This window comes from Branchiostoma floridae, chromosome 10, assembly GCF_000003815.2.
Source record: "Branchiostoma floridae strain S238N-H82 chromosome 10, Bfl_VNyyK, whole genome shotgun sequence".
Classification (NCBI taxonomy): Eukaryota; Metazoa; Chordata; class Leptocardii; order Amphioxiformes; family Branchiostomatidae; genus Branchiostoma; species Branchiostoma floridae.
This window is the reverse complement of record NC_049988.1, coordinates 23,429,734-23,450,471: the sequence shown is the minus strand read 5'-3', so window position 1 is coordinate 23,450,471 and position 20,738 is coordinate 23,429,734. Positions and strand designations below refer to the sequence as shown.

At 40.5% G+C, this 20,738-nt stretch overlaps 3 protein-coding genes across 3 annotated transcripts in view; all 3 read left to right on the top strand.

Moving 5' to 3' along the window:
- LOC118424601 (zinc finger protein 678-like) overlaps positions 1–1,830 on the top strand; it is a 2,851-nt gene extending 1,021 nt beyond the window's left edge. Inside the window, exon 2 of the mRNA XM_035833239.1 lies at positions 693–1,830. Coding sequence (XP_035689132.1) covers positions 715–1,260 — 546 coding nt within the window. The 5' untranslated portion in view covers positions 693–714 and the 3' untranslated portion in view covers positions 1,261–1,830. The remainder of the gene's footprint in view (positions 1–692) is intronic.
- Positions 1,831–5,634: 3,804 nt separating this feature from the next.
- LOC118425118 (zinc finger protein 883-like) lies at positions 5,635–10,748 on the top strand. The gene is made up of 4 exons (XM_035833935.1): positions 5,635–6,018; positions 6,183–6,474; positions 7,834–7,909; positions 9,508–10,748. The coding sequence occupies exons 1-4, from the start codon at positions 5,645–5,647 to the stop codon at positions 10,254–10,256; spliced, it is 1,491 nt and encodes a 496-aa protein (XP_035689828.1). The 5' UTR covers positions 5,635–5,644; the 3' UTR covers positions 10,257–10,748.
- Positions 10,749–16,627: 5,879 nt separating this feature from the next.
- On the top strand, positions 16,628–20,227 carry LOC118424797 (zinc finger protein 569-like). The gene is made up of 2 exons (XM_035833575.1): positions 16,628–16,795; positions 18,106–20,227. The coding sequence occupies exon 2, from the start codon at positions 18,128–18,130 to the stop codon at positions 19,403–19,405; it is 1,278 nt and encodes a 425-aa protein (XP_035689468.1). The 5' UTR covers positions 16,628–16,795; positions 18,106–18,127; the 3' UTR covers positions 19,406–20,227.
- The last annotated feature ends 511 nt before the right edge of the window (positions 20,228–20,738 follow it).

The window sequence follows — 20,738 nt, the reverse complement described above, 5'->3', positions numbered from 1 at the left end:
AGACACAGAGACTGAGAAGGTCGTTCTTGTACCAGGCTCTACGCCTGTACAACGAGGCTTGATACTCTGCGTAGGACGTTCCTGTCCTTGACTCCGATGTTCCTTGTGAAGTATAATGTACAACTTTGTATAGGCGTTTCTGTATCATGTACTGTAATTTGTTTAATGGATGTATATACATTTATTTTGTAGTCGACATGTTGAAAATTTGTACAAAATCAGTGATATTCAGTTTGTTCTTACAAACTGCGATGCTGATTCTTTTCTGAATAAACGAACATATATTTTTTTTAGATTTCACCTGATCTTTTCTCCTTGTTTCGGTATTTAAATTTGTTTTTGCTTTGTATTATGATAACAAATAATTCATGTACATACTTATGTAAAATGGCGATGACTATCTTTGTTACATGCTTTGACGTTACATTTAGTATTGAAAATGCGTGATACAATTCCTTCATTAAGAGACTTTATGTTAAAATTTGATTAATTTTTATTCAGTTTAATCATGTTAAATCTAACCTTTTCACCTTTTCATACAAACGATTGGGGTGGTTGGGCGACGAAAAGCTAGTACGCTTCTGCTCTCACCCGGCAAATTTTCTTCTTTTGAATGACGTTTTGTTATTGTATGTTTGTATATGCAAATCACCGAATCACAAAGTCACCCATCGTTCATCTTTTCCCTGCAGAAGTTGCATCAGATCCAGGAGGATGACATCAACAGCGAACGTGCAGCGTTTAGATGACGTGAGAGAAAAGTCTACAAAAGGTTCTTCTGTGCGACCTGGCACTGACAGAGAGGTGAAACTCTACAGGTGTGAGGAGTGTAGGAAGCAGTTCAGGGAACTGAGCAATCTGAAGGCTCACATGCGGACCCACACTGGTGAGAGACCCTACAAGTGTGAGGAGTGCAGCAAGCAGTGTGAGGAGTGCAGCAGGCAGTTTAGTGAGCTGAGTGCTCTAGCGAGACACGTGCGGACTCACACAGGGGAAAAACCCTACAGTTGTGAAGTGTGCAGCAAGCAGTACAGTCAACTGGGTGCTCTGAAGAGACAAATTCGGACTCACACAGGGGAGAAACCCTTCAAGTGTGAGGAGTGTAGCAAGCAGTTCAGTCAGCCGGGTGACCTGAAGAGACACATGCGGACTCACACAGGGGAAAAGCCCTTCAAGTGTGAGGAGTGCAGCAAACAGTTCAGTAGGCTGGGTAACCTAAAATGTCACATGCGGACTCACACTGGAGGGACCTCCTACTAGTGCGATACAGGCAGATCAGTGAACTCGGTAGTCTTCATTTCATGAAAGATTGCGTGGAAACATGGCCAATTTTCAACTTTTTTTCGTTGAATTTTGTATATTCTTAATTACCGTTTGTTGTAATTCTCTTGGTTGGAAAGGTGCAACTTTTGGTTTATTTGCTTGTTGATTTCTTATGTTTGCTAGTTTCCCAGATATCTAGCAAAGTAGTTTTTGTATGAACTTTGTTTATCTCAATGCCCTGAGATAAACATGGCTTGTAGTTGGGCATAACAGTTTGTAACTAGGTATAATAGTACGTACAATAGTAGAACTGGTTGAAATTGTTGTTGTGTGAAGGAAAAGTTCTTTTGTTACTTGTGTTGTTTACCACTGCATTTGTTTATATCGTTGTACTCATTTAGGTACACTGCAGTGTTACCGTTAGCAGGTATCTGTTGTACTTATCCTAGTTCATGTAAGTAGATGAGCTTTTACCTTTTGTCGTTAGATGTAGTGTTTGTTATATATTAACATATAGCAGATACAAGTTTCGTTTGAATTAGAAGAGGTCCCTAACTGCCATAAAGACCTAATATCATGTTAAGAACAAAGGATCGATAAAATGTAACATTTGGATAACAGTTGAAATCAACCGAGGTATTGAAACTCAGCTTTTATATTTGGTAAAGATATTAGAAGCTGTCTTTGAGTTGTTGACAAGTCACATAGTTAAAAGCATTATTGTTAGTTTTATTGTTATGTTAAATTTGTTTATTTGCAGTCATTTGTTTTCTTCAATAAAGTTGTTTGTTTGGTAAACATTTGTTTGAAAATATCATTTGAAGAAGCCGATTCCATCAAGTAGAGTAATAGCCACAGTATATTTATTAGTATACACGTAATGTACAGCTACAACTCACGCTACAAAAGTAAATAAAAAAACTATAGGTTGCCAAAAAGAAAAGAAAAACATGTCTGTCGAATACCAATATACTCAAGCAACTGGCAGTCAGTTCAGTTCAGTGCATGTAATTGGCTCTGATTATGCAAGAATCCAGTCGTTTAAGACAGTATCCGGTATCTTTCATCAGTATCAATGGGATACACGTACAGGTCAGTATGTGAATGATTCTTTATTGTAAATTCTTGTTCGAGGCCTAATTGCAGTTGACATGAAAGGGCACGGCGGTCGGTTGCTAGGGTATTCTTTCCCGTTGCTATGCGAGTTCGACAGAGTATCGGGTTACAAGAGGCCTACTATTTGCTAACCGTAAAATATTTCAAAATAAACAAGATGTTATGAGAAGGAAAATGTATTCAAAATAAGATTAAATTCGCAATTTTAGATAGTTTTAATCTTCCCGTTTGAATTGAGATAGTTGTTTTGTTTCGATTTTGCTTACAAAGACGATTATTTTCTGTTTCAAGGAAGGCCTTCAATTTGACCATACTCTTGATAAGATGGGCCGCAAGTGCCATGGCAAATTCTCGATTTTTATATTTTTCGTCATCTGAGAGGCAAATAAAACTTTCTGTTTTGGGGATTTTTTAATCTTTAATTTTAAGTAAAGTTACAGTCAAAAATATGCGTAAAAATGGTATTTTTCGCACTTAATTACCAATAATTCAAAATCTAAGGCATTTTTTAAAAATCCCAAAAACAGAAATCTCGGCAAAACCGTTGCGGTCATTTTGAGCCGTCAATGAGTTATGTTGGACTCTTCTTGGTGGAGATCTTAAACGATGTTTACACGCATGTCATGCCGCACGGAGAGCGGGAGGGTGTAATTGATACCGGTGTAAACAACACTTATGATATTCAAGGTCACCAACAAAAACGCCAGTAGCTTCGTTACATATTACAGGTCCCAAACAAAGTGAAAGCATAGATGTACTGTCCAGAAAATTGTTTATATTGGTTAAAAACTATATTTTTCGCCTGATTCAAGTTAGTTGGGGGGAAAATGCCAGAAAGCACCGTTTTACCTGCAATGACCGCAGATGACCTAAATAGAACACGGGTTCGGTTCGAATTACGTCAGATGGAACATCATGGAAGAAGGTTCGAATTCGGCTAGACATGGGAGGTTTTGAGCCCGTATTTGACCACCGTGGGGGACGGACAGATAGTGTAGAAAATTATGGCATGTGCCTACTCTAGTCTTAAAGATAACTGTAGATCATAACTTATTGGGTTCTATTTTTTTGAGTCAGTGGAAAGTGAAGGGTCAGATCTTTTCTATAATTATGTCTGTTTTTTTGTGATGTTCGGACAATTACATGTAATATTTTGGATAGGAGGAAATTTGTTTTCGTTTTGCCCGTAATTTTTTTTCTCTGCGTTTAGTAAACGCGGAGAAAAAAATTAGGGCCGCAATTATAATGTAGCACGATATGTCAAATATTACCACAAAGACCTACTCAGAACAATAAGTCTACACAATGTCAGCTTCGAAGAACGATGAACCATTTCTGTCATGAATCACGATTGAGACAGATCGTGACAATAGTTAAACAAAGTTGAGTAACCAGGAGGTAGGGATTGACCCTTGATCACAGTACACTTCCGGGTCATCCGATTCCGACTTCCTGTTCACTGTGAAGTGACGAACGGCGCGTGGTCTGGAGAGATAATTATTTTTCGTCATTTCAGACATTCTAAGACCAGCATTTCACGGTTTAAGGCAGCCGGCTGGTGTTTGTGCAAGGCTGAAGTTCCAGTTTTTATAGGTAAGACGACCTCTTGATTATTTGAGGGTGACATCTATGGGTACAAGGCGTTTCGTGAAACAATTTATGCGTTGCAAGCTTCTACCAAGGCCCTTGCTTCGGGCAGGTGCCCGGGTATAAAATGGCTCTGTCTTCTTGAAATTGCTATCATATCATATAGCTTAGTGGAAGATCTTATATTAGAATTGTACGTTGCAAACATTTTATTCACTTCAGAACGGGAACAAATAAATTAAATGGGTTTCTAGTTCTCCTTCTGATACGTGGAGGAATGCAAAAGATAATGTAAACAACGCGGGCCTGTAAGGGGTTTAAGGAGGGTCCTCAAAAAAGAATACCGGGGTTATGTATTGAAATGTAATTACAATGCAAGTCTGTTCATGTGTATTAATGGCCATGTCTTTGGGGTAAAATTTGATGGATTTGTCTATAGGGAGGAGGGACCGAATCACTAGCGATTTCAACCTGGGGATGGCTGAATCACAACTTGGACATCGGCACCTGTGTGCTTTTTAACTTAGTGCTTAGACAAGGGGGTAGCTAACAGAACAAAAACGTTGTTGTTGTTGTTGATGTCCTTGTTTTACGTCTACTTCTCCGCTAGACATGGTCTCTTGGTGCTTTTTCTGCTGGGTGCTCTTAGATTTGTTGACCTCGCTGGTGCTTGTACACTGGTGCTTTGCATATGCGTGTTTGGGGTATTCTAGACCTGCTCGGCGAACCTTCTCGTGTCTTCAATGTATTTGGTGAACGCCAAATACATCCTTTTGTTTGCTTCGTTCGTCAGGTCGCTTCGCATTCCTGCTAGGGATACAACATCCATCGTTCTTTCTTGTTGAGGGATTCCGTAGTCTTCATATATGTTGTCAATTTCTTTCCTTAGATGTTGTCTGGTGTTCTCATATTTTGGGCATTCATACATGTAATGGTCTATATTTTCCCTTGTACCGCATGTGCTACAGTTTGGTGTCTCCGTGGGGTCAATCCAGTTTTTGTAGGCGTTTAGCTCCGTGTGTCCACTCACGAGTTGGTTTATAGAGATCTGAGTCGTTCTTGACCCCCATGTGCTGCATTTCTTCTTCAAACTCGTGTTGGCTTTCTGCATGTGGCTGCTAGTTGTTTGGTTTTCTCTTCTTCTTTGCCATCTTTTTACTGCTTGTTCTTCTATGTGCTTCATTGCTTGTTGCTTAGTCCATGTCGTGTTGTTCTCTGTGTGTTTAGCTTCTTCTGCAGCTAGCTTAGCTTGCATGTCTGCTAGCTCGTTTCCTTCAACCCCCATGTGGCCTGGGCACCATTCAATTTGTATGTTGTGTCCTTTCTGTTGGATTTCAAAGAGCCTCTGTCTTGCTGCATTCACTAGATCGTTGTAAGCTTCTGCCTGTTGTAACGAGCTGACGTTCGTTCAAAAACGTTCGTAATGGTTTTGAGTTTGCAATTAGCCCGAAAACTGTGAACATCAAACTATCGTGAATATTTCTGTATTTACAGTGTTTTACAATCAGAAATGGCTTGGGGAGGTTAAATATTCTTTGGTCTTTTTAGTCCGGAGATGCATATAAAGAAAGTTACCATCGATCAAGGACATCTACATACAAGTTAGTATACTTAAGAATCTAGCGTCTGTTGCCTAATGATTGTTCGTCTTCTTCCAACAGAATTTGCATCAAGGAGGATGGCAGCAACAAGCGATATGGAGATTTTGAATGATGTCCGGAGAAAGGAAAGAGAGGATTTTTCTGTGGAACCTAGCACTAGCAGCGAGAAGAAACTCCATAGGTGTGAGGAGTGCAGCAGGCAGTTCAGTCGGCTGAGTGATCTAAAGAGACACATGCGGACTCACACAGGCGAAAAGCGCTACACGTGTGACGAGTGCAGCAGGCAGTTTGGAGTGTCCCATGCTCTGAAAATTCACTTGCGTACTCACACGGGTGAGAAGCCCTACAGGTGTGTGGAGTGTGGTAAGCGGTGTAGTCTCCTGGGTAATCTGAAGAAGCACATGCGGACTCACACTGGGGAGAAACCCTTTAGATGTGAGGAGTGCAGCAGGTAGTTCAGTCGGCTGTGTAGTCTACAGAAACACATGAGGACTCAGGCGACAAACCTTACAAATGTGAGGAGTGCAGCAGGCAGTTCAGTCGGCTGGATGATCTGCAAACTCACATGCGGACTCACACAGGGGAGAAACCTTACAGGTGTGAGGAGTGCAGTAGGCAGTTCAGTCAGCTGGGTCATCTGAAGACCCACATGCGGACCCACACAGGGGAAAAGCCCTACAAGTGCGAAGAGTGCAACAAGCAGTTCAGTCAGCTGGGTCATTTAAAGGGCCATATGCGGACTCACACAGGTGAAAAACCCTACAAGTGTGAGGAGTGCAGCAAGCAGTTTAGTCGGCTGGGTTATCTAAAGGACCATATGCGGACTCACACAGATGAGAAACCCTACAGGTGTGAGGAGTGCTGGAAGCAGTTTAGTCGGCTGGGTCATCTGAAGGGCCATATGCGGACTCACACAAGTTAGAAACCCTACAAGTGTGGGGAGTGTAGCAGGCAGTTCAGTCGGCTGTATAGTCTGAAGAAACACATGGCAACTCACACTACAGAACTTGTACACACTACAGAACTTGTACACGTGTGTGGAGTTAAGAAATCATTTCAGTCAGCTTGGTCATCTTACAAGACACAGATTAGAAACAGGTGTGAGTTGTACTAATAATAAAGCCACCAGGTTGGGAAGTGAATCAGACCCGACAGTTTAGTCAGCACTTGAACCTAAAAAGTTACATGCACTGACACTTTGTCAGTAAAGCCAGTTCAGTTCGTGTTATTGAGGCGCAAGCCTTTCTGTTATGTGTTTCATTTTGATCCCATGTTAATAATGAAGTTCAGTTACCCGTGGTGTTCTAGAATGTAGTTTCTAAGATTGTAGTTTTGTATTTTGTGTAGCCTGTTCAAGTTCATTTCCTGTAGCTTCTGTGGTGGTGTATTGTAGATGTTGTTTAGATTGTTTCGTAGCAAACTAAACTGCTAGTCAAGCTGTAAATACGGATCGCCTCTGTATCAAAAGTTACCTGTATCGTTAATGCTGTTATTGTACATTGTCTATTGTATATTGTATTGTTACCAGGGCTAGCCCTTGATAATAGCCTGCGGCTAGTTGGGTAGCCCAGGCTGTATTTCTCATGATTGTACAGCCGAATAAATCAAATCAAATCAAAAACCACAACTAGAACGTTTTTGTATTTTCATTGGCATATTTTTATACAGTACCGAAGTACGTCCCAAGATAATAATAGATTTTTAAGATTTTAGACTTTTAAGTGTATCGTGTTTTCATTCCTAGTTTTCACTTCTATGATGAAAAATCTTTTTTTATTGTTTTGCAACAAATAAGAACTTAACGTTGTTGTTGTGAGTTGGAACTTTTCATTGTTTTGTAATAAGCTAGAAGTTTGTTCCTTGACAAATGAACAGTGGGAGTTTATGTTTACCTCCTTCACGTGAAATTAGGAAGAGTAACTCTATCTAACACTGTTCATTTAAGGCTCACAGTTTGACTGATGATGGAAAAAGAAAACCAGCAGAGGTTTCAAGAATTAGTAATATCGATGCTGTAGATTTCTAGCTGTAGATTTCGATAGTTTGCTTTTCTCTGTTTTGTAAACAGGTAGGAAGGTAACTTAGGCTTACAGTTTGAGTATAGTTAGGTGGACAATAAAGGACCAGAATCAGTTATGCGTTTCTTAGACAACTTCAGATTACTAACAAATCTCTTTCATTTTTATGGTTTACAGTTATCTATTTTGTAAACAGTTGCTTTCAAATAAATAGAAACCAAGTTTCTATGTCACCTTGAATTTTTCAGCACATGAGAAATATAGGGTACCCACATTCACTCATCAACCCAACCAAGAGAACGCAGGATGTCGAGATCTTGGAAAGTCACTAGGGGTCGATGTTTTTATTCTTCAGTTTCCCAAAGCCACAACATGAATAAACAATACATACTTTTAAATAAAGAAACACAATACACGTAGTGTTGGCCACCAATATTCGATTACACAGAGTCGTACTTTTGCTAGAATCTTTATTGCGCGTCCACGCTACAACTTTTTTTATTAGAGTTATATAATGGGCTCTGCCTAGGAAGTAATCCATATAATAAACATAGCCTTATTACAGAAACAACCATCACGGGACAGCAAAAAGTTGGACAGTGTTATCCTCGCAGAAAAAGAGTTGGGAAAATGCCGTAAATTGCAATAAAAAACCAATATTGACTCGGCTGAAGACAATTTGGATTCCAAAAAGGTAAGTCGAAGTCAAGCTGAAGACAATCTTGGATTTCAATGGGAAACAAAGCTAAGACACAGTTAATGCAAATGAGTCAATTGGCCCCTGTCGTCTTGGTTACAAGAACTAACTAACTAATCTAAAACGAGTTCAATATGGCAAACAAAAGACTCCATCATAATTAGCAGTACAACGAATGATAGCCTGCCAGTTAGGAAAGCCACCAATAAGAGAATGGCTGCATGTCCGTCAAATATTTGCATTATTATGCATTATTTTATTTTACATCTCTTAAGGGACTATGAGATCAGTCTATGCTACTCTTAATTGCTACATCTTTTGGTGCATAACATAAGGTAAAATATTTTTTTTATTTGATCTTACATTATGGAAATTTGTGTGGCTTGGGGGAAAAGTAAATGGGAGCTGATTTTAGAAATAAGTTTTGTCTGTTTGCCTCATTGACCTCGTGTTCGATCTATCATGGCCACCGCGTGAGAAAGGTGTATAGTATAGACGACACTGGTGATCCCATAGCACAACTGTGTCTCAACTTTCCCATTGAAATCCAAAATTTTCTTCAGCTTGACTTTGCCTTACCATTTTGGAATCCAAATTGTCTTCAGTCTAAAATTGTCTTACAATACGTTTCCTATTGGACATCTAAAATTGTCTTCATTCACTACAGAACCGGTTTTTCCACGCAGTCACAATATAGACCCGTCTTGTCTGCTCTGTTTTGTCAGTACCAGCTCTAAAGCCGTGAGAATCTGTGGTGACGTGAAGACATCGCGTATTACTAAGTCGGAGCATCAGCGTATCTCGGTAAGTACTGACTATGGTTTCCTTTGTAATCCTAAAACGGAGGTTAACATCACTACCCGGGCTGACTTTCGCAGTATTGCATCAAGTCCGGTAAATTTGAACTAGACGGTTCAAAAACAAAAAAGCATAATAATGCACGTTGTCTGTCGGTACGGTATGTAGACTGGTTTTATAGGTTTCGTCAATCCTCCCGATCTATCTAATGCTGACCATTTGCATTTATTTACATTAGCGTTTCGACTAGTTATTGTGTACCTATGTTTGCTCGAGCCTGTTGATTGTCATTATTTTGAAAAGTCAGAAGCGAGATAAGTCATAAGAAGTTTAAATGAAATAACATGTTTGTCTAATTCAGCAGACAGCTAAAATCTCCATTTTGTAAATTAGTTGTTGTTTTGTATTATTCTTGCAGGATCTTGAGTGATCAACATGGCGACTAGACATTTGACACAAGGGGAGGGAAAGGATGGACAGGATTCTCCCCGTACCCACAAGTGCAGCCAATGTGACAAGGAGTTTCGCTTTAAAAGTGTCCTAAATCGACACCTGCAAACTCACAATGGCGAGCGCCCATACCAGTGTGGTGAATGTGGCAGAAGGTTTAATCAACTAGGAAACCTTTCGAAGCACATCCGGATTCACACAGAGGAGAGACCATACAGTTGTGAGGAATGCGGTCGGCAGTTCCGTCAGCTGGACAATCTAACGCTACACATGAGGACTCACACTGGTGAGAAACCGTACAAGTGTGAACACTGCAACAAAAGCTTCAGTCAGTCATCTAATCTGAAGACTCACATGCGGACTCACACAGGGGAAAAACCTTACAAGTGCGAGACGTGCTGTAAACGGTTCAATGAGCGAGGTTCCCTGAAAAAACACATGAGAACTCACACCGGTGAGAAACCGTATAGTTGCGGTGAGTGCTGCAAGAAGTTTCGTGTGCTGGGTCAACTGAAGCGTCACATGCAAACTCACACCGAACAGAAACCGTACAGATGTGAAAAATGCAACAAAAGCTTTCGTTATTTTACTCATCTGAAGGTACACATGCAGACTCACACTGGTGGAGACCTATCATTACCGTCAATGTCTGATGGTCCAACATACACATGGAAAGTCGGACGGCAACAAATGCCACATTCCTTCGGCATGATAGTTAAGACCTAGACAATCGTCATACGGTTAAACGTTCAAAACGTACCTACAATCCACATGTGTTTATATGGGTATCGTGTGTACGCTATAGACATCATGTCTACCCATGAATCCACTGTAAAACCAAGAATAACGGGAACCGGATTACGATATAGCAAACATTTATGTCGCTTATTTAATGGTCCCGTTGTAGACTAGAACTTGCGTTTTCGTTAATTAAACTACGATTGATTGTTTGCACACTAGTGGCAGACACCGTTAAAGGCATCGTCCGCTTGATGTAAAGGCGTCGTGGTTTATAGCTTTCTACCACGTCACTAATCATTGTAAATGCATAGATATACTGTAGATCCTAAACGTTTGGAATTAGCAATGGAAACATGTTAGTTGTATATGTTGTTAGCCATAATAACGTTATATGTTTGTCTTCAGAAACTGCTGCAAGCTCCTAGAGATTTTTATACTTTGGGCATTTCAGTTTCTTCAATAAACTAAGACACGTTACGTTTTGTTGTCTTTCTTGCTAGATGTTATTTGCTGTCTTTGTTTTCCTGCAGCTAGAAACCGTATCTATGGAAATCAGCATATATCACATTTGTTTCATAATCAAACCTAAAGAATCATCGTCGGTGAAATATCGTCTGTCTGAAATGTCAAACCGTTTCCAATCTAGTTGCATGAGCAGATGCTTTCTCTATTTCTCTAAGAGCTAAGTTCTTTAGTGCCAACGTTCATACTTTTTTCAGACAGTACTAGTGTAGTACTGAAGTCAGGGGACATGTTGTAAAATATAATAGCTCGTTATATATATGTGTATATTTGACGTAATCTATTTTGTTATTGTTTGTTACCATGGTTACTTACACACTTCATTGTATCATTGATTGTAACATTGTGAATGAAGAATAAAATGTGGAGAAAAAAAAAGATGCTTTCTCTATTGAAGATATCATTAACTGGATGTCTACGACGGAAAGAAGTCAAAGTAATTCTGACAAAACATGTACCCAATGTTAAATGTCGGGGACAATGGTAACAGTAAGTTACAGGGAAAGACGCTGCTTTAACGTCAACAGTTGCGGTTTATCTACTAGAGTTGTCACTTCATATTTCACTGTATACAGTAGCGCACGTAGTCCAGTGGTTAGCGGCCCTGCCTCTGGAACTAGAAGCCGTGAGTTCCATTCCGGCTGTGTCGCTCACCCGACATGCACGCTACCAGAAATGGTTGCAGTCCTTAGGACAGGACGTTAAGCCGTGGTCCACTGTTCATTGTGATTTTCGAAAAGAGCTAGGGGAATTTCCCCGGTACAATGAACCTGTAAATAATGTACGTATGTCTTCTCTGTCACGACCAGTGGAAGACTAGCTCTTCAGTGAGCTAAAACTGGATCGAGATCGTTTTCTTTTTTTACTGTAGATAAACAAGAAGAGTTAGAGTTTAGAATTAGTTGCAGCTTTATGCTACTCGAGATATGTAGAATTTACGTGATCTCGTTTAGTTTTAACTAAAACATGGTATACCGTTAATCTTTATCATATCTCTTAGCCTTCCTTTTCCCGTCAATGTTGCCCCAGACAAGGGCCAAATGGGCACATGACATCAGACTAGACCAAAAACTACACTAGACGAATGCTACGATATCCCTTGTAATATACCTATGCTATAGTAGGCCAACTTTTGTTTGGCGAGGGTAATCAGGCCTACAGGTTAACTTTGACCTATCACTATCGGAAATGTTGACCCTTGATTCAGTTAACCCGCCATTTTCAACAGCGACACGAAGATAAATGCCCTTTATCTAAAACGATTTGAAAGTCGACTCAAGGCTTTGTTGTCTCAACAACTATTCCCAGGCACTGATAAGTCTTTGTCTTACGATGTCTGGTTTCCGTTATGCAAATCTGTAAATCAGGGACTGTGTACTTCACTTTTTGTCGTTGTAAAGTAGGGGCGGGTCGGGCGGGTACCGGTACAGAAAATTCAGGTCCGGTTCAGGTCCAGAGGATTCGGTCCTTGTCCGGACCTGAACCTGGACCTGATTCATTATGTGAGAACTTTCGAATGGACGATACTGAAAACAATGGTCCATTTCGCCTCAGAGACATATTTTCAGTGGAGTATTCGACTCCCACTGGCGTTTTAAGAGGCTTACTGCCTTTGTAAGATTGGCTGTAAAACTTGATAGGAAATACTACAAACTCTACGCTATTGCTATTTTTATTTTCTTCGACCGGTAAGCCCCAAAACATGTGAATACCTGATAATATAATCTGTTCAATTTCCAATAGGTCCATCATTCGGTCTACCAATTTTTTTTTCAAGTCCGTTTTTTCCGGACCGGTCCAATAAGAAAAACCGGTTTTGTACCAGTACACTGTACCGATACCCACTCTATTGTCAAGTACAACCTGTCGAACCGGTTTTATTCACCCATTCAGTCATTATATAAACATGTCTTGACTGCTCTGTCAATGCCGACTCTTAAGCCGTAACTTGAAATCATCCTGCAGTACGCATTTCGGCGTCTCGGGAAGTACTTTTGGCAACCTATTTTTATTTCATGATGACTACACTAGGCCATGTGACATCTGTAGTTCTGAGATGATCAAGGTATGATGAGTGTCCGGGTAAACTTTTCACACAGCAATATATATATACTGAGTCCATTTAGTTGTGGTATGTTTTAGAATGTCAAAGTTGACAATGGCTCCAAAATAACAAGGAAACCGTTATGTTCAAGCAGATCACGACCAATTTAAGGGGCTATGCTGAGATTTCTGTTTAGTCTTAAGTTTTATCGTTTTCAATTATCAGCATATTAGAAAATGATTACATTTTTTATATATCAACCTGGAACAAGATTTGAGGGACTGGCATCGGAAGTCTGTGCTCAATGAGTTTTTAGGACTACCCTCTACCAGGTTCCACGTGTTGCTGGAAAGAAAGTAGAAATTTACCGAATAGACAGATACACACCAGAGAAGTTAACGGACAGTTGGCGACACAGACACATGTGTACTGTAATATACTTGAGATTTGTCATCTTTCCGAATCTGACTTTCACCAATAAATATAAGACGTAATAAAGTTTTTGTCTTTCTTGCAAACTATGGTAGTTTGTAGTTATCCTTCGCAAATAATTTTTTTTTTAATTTCTCTTTTAACAAATCCATCATATCATGTCACATCCCTTTCTTTTTGTTTTAGAATCAAGCACAAGGATAAGTGAAAAAGTATTACAAGTGGTTTTATCACACACATTTTTGTGTGTGACCGAGTTGAAATTGGCACAAAGGCGTATATCCTCTTGAAAATGAAATGAAAATGAAAATTTCTTGTTCACTATCTTATGAGTGACTGACATGATTTCAAGATGACAACAATCTTGGAAGCTCGCTGGAATAAAAAAAAAACTGCAATTAATCTCCCTAACCATTATTGTTGGACACGGATGAACTCAAACTTTTTAACGGTTCGGTTTCGTCAGGAAATCTACTGAAGACACAAACCGTTGTATTCTTCCCCTGAATTTTTAAACTGTTTCCATAGGTCTTGTTTTCTAACGTTTACATAACTGGCAGAGCAAAGGCTCACTGTGCACTAGTCTGTACAGAAATAACTACGCTAACTCACTTATAGGGAGTATAATTTGCCTGTTGAGTTCCAAACATGGGATAAATTTGCCTACAAATGACCACAAATCCTTAATGTTTTTTCCTGCCAACATAGTGTTAACATTTTGTTTGATCTCTTCTTATGCAAATCAGCGCATGGAGCAGTCTATTTCCTTTTGTTTCATAACCAAGTATAACCTAGTACCTAACCGGTTTTATTCACCCACTCCGTCGCTATATAAACGTCTGTACTTCTCTGATTCAGTCAGTACCGACAGCTGCGACGACCTGTATCTCAGTGAAAACACTGTGCCAACACAGCGCAGTATATCAGTGGATCTCGGTAAGTACTGTAAATGCATTTAAGTTCGCGGGAATTTAATTTCGCGGTAGCGGGTAAAAGCATTCACTGATGAAGAAAGGTGGACACCTTTCGAAACGTCTAATTGAAATCTGATATCTATCCAGAGGTATAATCTGAATCATCTTCAATTTACTGTTTCCTGGATGACTAATCTTCACAAACGTTTTATAAGAGTTATATAATGTTATCTGAAAGAGTCCTAAATTTGAGTTGAAAACATACATAGGTAGAGTTCACTTACATTAGTTGTCTTACTTGTCATTTATTTTTCTTCAATAAAGTTTACGTATTTATGTACACAGGTATGTAGTGTTTGTTATCATTTGAGGAAACTGATTTTGGAAAAGCCACGGTAAAATGATAGCATATTTGTAATGCAACTACAAAAACACTTTGGATCACTTTTGGTAGCAAAAAATTAAAAGAGAAAATTGGTTTATTACCAAAACAAGCTTCAAAGGAGCAAATGTACAAGAGTAGTGGGTGTTTAAGTGTGGAATCAATGGGTCCAATCGGCCTCAGCTAGCACTGGGCGACTAGTGCTGAAGAAAGCTTTGGACTTCCTGCTTCCAGTGCTGGCGTTTATAATGCACTGGTGACGTCCCAGTGCTGAACGTGATGTTCGTGTACCCGTACAATTGTATCTGAGTTATCAATGCAAATGAAATATATTAGAAAAATAACTTATTCGAGGCCCATTGGACCTTGTCTAGCGGAGATGGATACAATCGTTACGGGTAACCGGGTAGACAACTGTCGCCTACTATACATGTGTGGCAAAGAGCTAGCTTGCTTTTTTAAACGAACAATTGGTAGTTACGGATAGACAACACTGTGTGGTAAAGAGCTTGTTTGTTTATTTTACAAACAATAGGCAGTTACAGGCGGACAACACATTCTACTTGTGCGTCAAAGTAGCATTTTTTTACCGTACTTACGGGTAAACCACTATCATCTACTTTATCTCGCTTGTTGTTGTTTACGAACAATAGGTACAATGTAGTTACAGGTAGAAAACTGATAACTGGAAATCCAATGCCGATTGTAGTCTCAGCACTCGGTTTCCAGTGCGAACGGGAGGGTTTCCAGTGCTAAACCTGCCCCAGCACTGGAAGTCCAGTTTAACGCTGTGGCTATTGACACACTCAGTGTGCCAATAGCCAAACAGGCTATTGACACACCGAGATGCCAGTCAGCCAATCAGAGCTTGTAACATGCCTTTCCGGCAATATTTTACACAAGCAATAGTTGATTAGACATTGTTCGGAAGATTAAACATTGGAATCTTTGAATCTTGGAATGAACGGACGTATTCAAGTTATGCCCTACATCTGGATACCTAATAATACAGCGTTCATCGTGTATGTATGACGTAGCGTAGTGGATAGAGCGTTGGCCCGGAAATTCACGATATCAGCTACGACCTGGTTCGAGTCCACGCCGGAATTTTTTTAATTTTTTTTTTTTTTCAATTTTTCTTGTCCCTTTTTAAACATCCATTTGATATAAGAATATTTTATATATAAACAACTTTTAAAGTTTCTGTTAACAATATAAACCAAAAATAACACTGACCACAAAACATGTCATAATTTTCGGCCGTGTGGTTCCGGCGCTATCGGCAGCGACTCGGAAGAATATTTCTTTCACATTAAAAATAATGGAGGTAAAACAACAACTATAACTTCGCTTCCTTAGTGATATAAGTTTTGAGGCCGAAAATTCTCCAAATATGGCAGGAATTCGTCGGTAAACACAGCTGAAAACGTGTTCCTAACCGATCCAACATGGCTGCCATGATCACATGCGGTGACAGTAAAACTAGCACCCTATATGATAGCAGATTCCGATGTTTAAAATTGTGCCGTAAACACGTGAAAAAGATCGTATTTTGGGTTGATAATGGACACAGGATGCCATTTGTATTTTTCAGAGTGTTGATTGTCAAATATAATCGTAAGATTTCCTCATTTTAGTGGTTTCTATCACTGGGTGTGTCAATAGCCTAACAGGCTATCGACACACTCAGTGTGCCAATAGCCTAAACAGGCTATCGACACACTCAGTGTGTCAATAGCCTGTTAGGCTATTGACACACTGAGTGGGTGTGTCAATAGCCTCATTACTGGGTGTGTCAATAGCCTCGCTCCCAGTTTAATAGCCGGCCTCAGCGCTGGACTTCTCACTGCTGACGACCACTTCAGGACTGGTGTTCCAGTGCTGAGAAAGGAGACCGCTATTTGCGTTATAGGACACTAAAAACTATGTCAGCCTCAAGTGTCAGCCTCGAGGAAAGATTGCCATACCATTTCTGTATTCATATACTAGTAATAAATACCGACTGGGTGAGCTCGCGACACCTTCTGAATAAGCAGGAGGTGACTTTTGACCCTTGGTCATTGAGTACTTCCGGGTCAGCTGCCCGCGACTTCCTGTTTGTTGGCAGTGACGCGAGCGTCTGGCAGTTTGGAAAAGTTTCCGGCTTCCAAAGCAAAATATACAACAACGTTCTCGGTTTTAGAAAGCTGATCGGTGTATTGGTGAAAGACAAGGTTTCTAGTCTGTTCAGGTAAGACGATATGCTGCGTATTTTGATTATAAAACATCGTTTCGTGATAGATTTTGTCGCTACAGCATGCAGCACTGTCACTTTGTGGGTGGTCCAACTACGTTTGTGTCGTCTTTGGCTGTTCATAAATAGAGGAGAAGGAAATGGCTTTGAGGAGGAAAAAAGATACAAATGTTCTATTGCAATTTTGCTCTTTTTCACACCTAAGAGGGAGGAAACTGTCGGACAAATGAGGAATGTAGAAGATAACGCAGAAATCCGAGGATAACGTAAACAATGGGGGTCTGGAAGGGGTTTACTGAGTAGTTTCTTGTTTTCCATCGGAATTTTGGGTAGGCAAAGGTGATTGGAATTATTCTAGTTGTAGAACTAAGATTGCATACTTGTAGTTCACTTGTGTAAACAAAATTACTGGCATGAAGGGCGCAATTGATACAGGTAAGGTATACTCCGAACCCCTCCGTCCGCCTCTGTCTGAAACTACCCGCCGGCCTTACATCTGGTGTTCATTATGTCGCGTTGGGATTTTTCGGGGAGGTTCAGTATTCGATACTTGAATGCAGGGCTGATAACAAAATTGTAGTCTCTACCAGACTCCGGGTCGCTGGAAAATCGTAGAAATGGAACAGCTGTTCCCTAGCGGGCTATAGTTCTCAAGAGTTAACTTCTATGGCCGGCTATTTGTTCCATATCTACGATTTTCCAGCGACCCGGAGTCTGCAGAGACTAACACAGTTAGACCTCTCCATAGGAAAGCATGTTGAAATACATTGAAGCAAAGAACTAACATTGAGCAGCAAACAGAGTGTTGATCGGCCCAAACTCCGAGGAATGCTCGCCTCGGAAATTCACTTTTGACCCCAATTTTCACCTGATACCACATATATGACCCAACAAAACTGGACAAATTTTAACCAAAACGGGAAAGCTTAGATCATACCTATACCTTCTAATACAAATAGTCTCCAGGTTGGGCCAAAACTATAAAGGAAAATGAGGATTTTTGACGACTTCAGGTGTCACTCTAATCATATTCCGATTTTGTGCCTTCTATTGCGTAACTCAACTGTGACATCTGCCCAAAAGAGAACTACATAAAGGAAAATTTATTGTAATCTGTTTTGTGCGTCGGCGTCATGTTCGGCTATATTTAATATTTCGAACTACAGACGGAAAGAAGCATATGTATCATTCATCCCAGAAAAAAAAGCCACCAATCAAGGAGGGACACCATACCAACGTACAACAAGTCAACATAATCATAAATCGAGCGTCTTTCGCATAATTTATTCTACATCTTGTCTCCACAGACGTTGTGCCAGATAAACGAGGATGGCATCAACAAGTAACGCGCAGACTTTGGATGATGTCAGGAGAAAGGCAGAGAAGGGTTATGATGCGCGACCTAGAAGGAAAGAGGAAAGCTACAGGTGTAAGGAATGCAGCAAACAGTTCAGTTATCTTGGTAATCTGAAGACTCACATGCGTGCTCACACCGGTGAGAAACCCTACAGGTGTGAGGAGTGCAACAGGCAGTTCAGTAGGCAAGATGAACTGAAGATTCACATTCGGACTCACACAGGTGAGAAACCCTACAGGTGTGAGGAGTGCCGCAAGCAGTTCAGTCAGCTGTGTAGTCTACAGAAACACATGCGGACTCACACAGGCGAGAAACCCTACAAGTGTGAGGAGTGCACCAGACAGTTCAGTAGGCAAGATGAACTGAAAACTCACATGCGGACTCACACAGGTGAGAAACCCTACAGGTGTGAGGAGTGCAGCAAGCAGTTCAGTCGGCTGGATGTTCTGGAAAAACACATGCGGGCTCACACAGGTGAGAAACCCTACAAGTGTGAGGTGTGCAGTAGGCAGTTCAGTGAGCTGGGTGTTCTGAAGAACCACATGCGTACCCACACAGGGGAGAAACCTTTCACGTGTGAGGATTGTGGCAGGCAGTTCCGTAACCTATGTAACCTTAAGACCCACATGCGGAAGCACACAGGGGAGAAACCCTATAAGTGTGAGGAGTGCAGCAAGCAGTTCAGTCGCCTGGATCATCTTAAGACCCACATACGAGCCCACACAGGGGAGAAACCCTATACGTGTGAGGAGTGCAGCAGGCAGTTTAGTCAGCTGGTTAGTCTGAAGATACACATGCAGACTCACACAGGGGAGAAACCCTACAAGTGTGAGGAGTGCAACAAGCAGTTCAGTCGGCTGGGTAATCTGAAGACCCACATGCGAACCCACACAGGGGAGAAACCCTATAGGTGTGAGGAGTGCAGCAGACAGTTCAGTCAGCTGGGCAATCTAAAGACACATATGCGGACCCACACTTGTGAGAAACCGTACACGTGTGAGGAGTGCAACAGGCAGTTCAGTAAGCTGTGTGCTCTAACGAGGCACATGCAGACTCACACAGGGGAAAAACCTTACAAGTGTGAAGAGTGCAGCAAGCAGTTCGGTTTGCTAGATCACCTAAAGACACACATGCGGACTCACACAGGGGAGAAACCCTACAAGTGTGAGGAGTGCAGCAAGCAGTCCAGTACGCTGAGTAATCTTAAGACTCACATGAAAACCCACAGGAGACAAGTCCAACAGGAGTAGCGCCTTTGGTATATGGTTTAGGATGACAAGTTTTGTTATAAAGTCTTCTGAATCTGATGTATAACATGAGAACTGCATTGATGTTAGGGGAGGCTGATTTGTGCATGAGAGCTTTACCAGTGTAGGGAATTAACAGAAGAACAAGTGATGACAGGTTGACGAAGTTGTCTTTTTTCCTTTTTGTTTGCATTTATGGGACTACTTCTCCTAACTTACTTAACTGTATCTTTTTATTGCAGCATGAATGCTATAGTTAAAGCAAAACAGTGCACGTATAGAAACGCTTTAGCATGTTGATTCCTTATACTGTAGCTTAATATACTTTCGTTTGTTAACAAAGTTGTTTTGTTAGAAGTAACATTCACAGCTTATAGCAAACTTCTTTGTTTATTTACCATTAGTTTTACTATCTTGTACAGCACTTCTGTTGTTTTGCATTTCTATTTCTAGAACATCTGTATGTTGTTTGCGTTAACTGTAGTTGTTGTTATTTTAGCAAATTTTCCTTTAGATGACAGTTCTACCTGTTGCTGGTTTGAATTTGTCGAAAACTGAGGGGAACTTTATGTAAAAGCCATTGATCGATAAAACAGTATTAGCATTTTATTTTATTAAAAATACAATTTAGGATAACATAATACGGTCGACTCGCTCATTCGCTGTTTATATTGACGTAATCAGAACAAGATTATCATCTTGCGCACTGATATTTTAACCTGTTGTAGACTAGAAACTTTGCATAGACTAGAGGTGTAGTGTTTAGTTTCATCTGTTATGTCTGTTAAAGTAATTCATTTTCTTCAATAAAGTTGTTAAGTTTTATGTTCACTTGTTTTGACATATTATTTGAGGAAGTACCTTCTCACCTTCCTCAGGACAATTCTGACTGGTTCACATTGTACTGCAGCATAGGTGTCGCTGCTTGCAGCTACAGATGCGGTCACAAAGGTTAACTATTTATACCCCTGTACAATGCGGTCCCAAACGTATATGAGTGCAATATATAGACAACAGTTGTCAATTAACAGTGTTGTAATACAATGTGAACCAACCAGAATTGCCATTATGAAGGTGACAGGCTGTCAACGAAATGACGATGAATACAGCAACAGTTATGTAAATATGAGTTTCCTTACCTCCATGAAATATCTAGAATCCTAGCGGCTTCCCTTGGTACTGCAGCGGGACTATTCATCTCGTGTTCTGAACAAGCTATAGTCACGAGGTTAGACGTTAGGCAGCTCTTGTGAAGGGAAGAAGTGGCGTACATTGGGCCCTCTATCGGCTTGGGTTAGAGTTACAGGGGTGTTTAAAAAAGGGTAACTCAAGAAAG

Coding starts and splice junctions, on each gene's coding strand:
- LOC118425118 (XM_035833935.1), top strand. CDS start 5,645: ATGGCAGCAACAAGCGATATGGAGATTTTGAATGATGTCCGGAGAAAG. Junction 6,019..6,182: donor AGATGTGAGGAGTGCAGCAG/GTAGTTCAGTCG, acceptor GGAGTGCAGTAG/GCAGTTCAGTCAGCTGGGTC. Junction 6,475..7,833: donor ATCTGAAGGGCCATATGCGG/ACTCACACAAGT, acceptor TGAATTTTTCAG/CACATGAGAAATATAGGGTA.
- LOC118424797 (XM_035833575.1), top strand. CDS start 18,128: ATGGCATCAACAAGTAACGCGCAGACTTTGGATGATGTCAGGAGAAAG.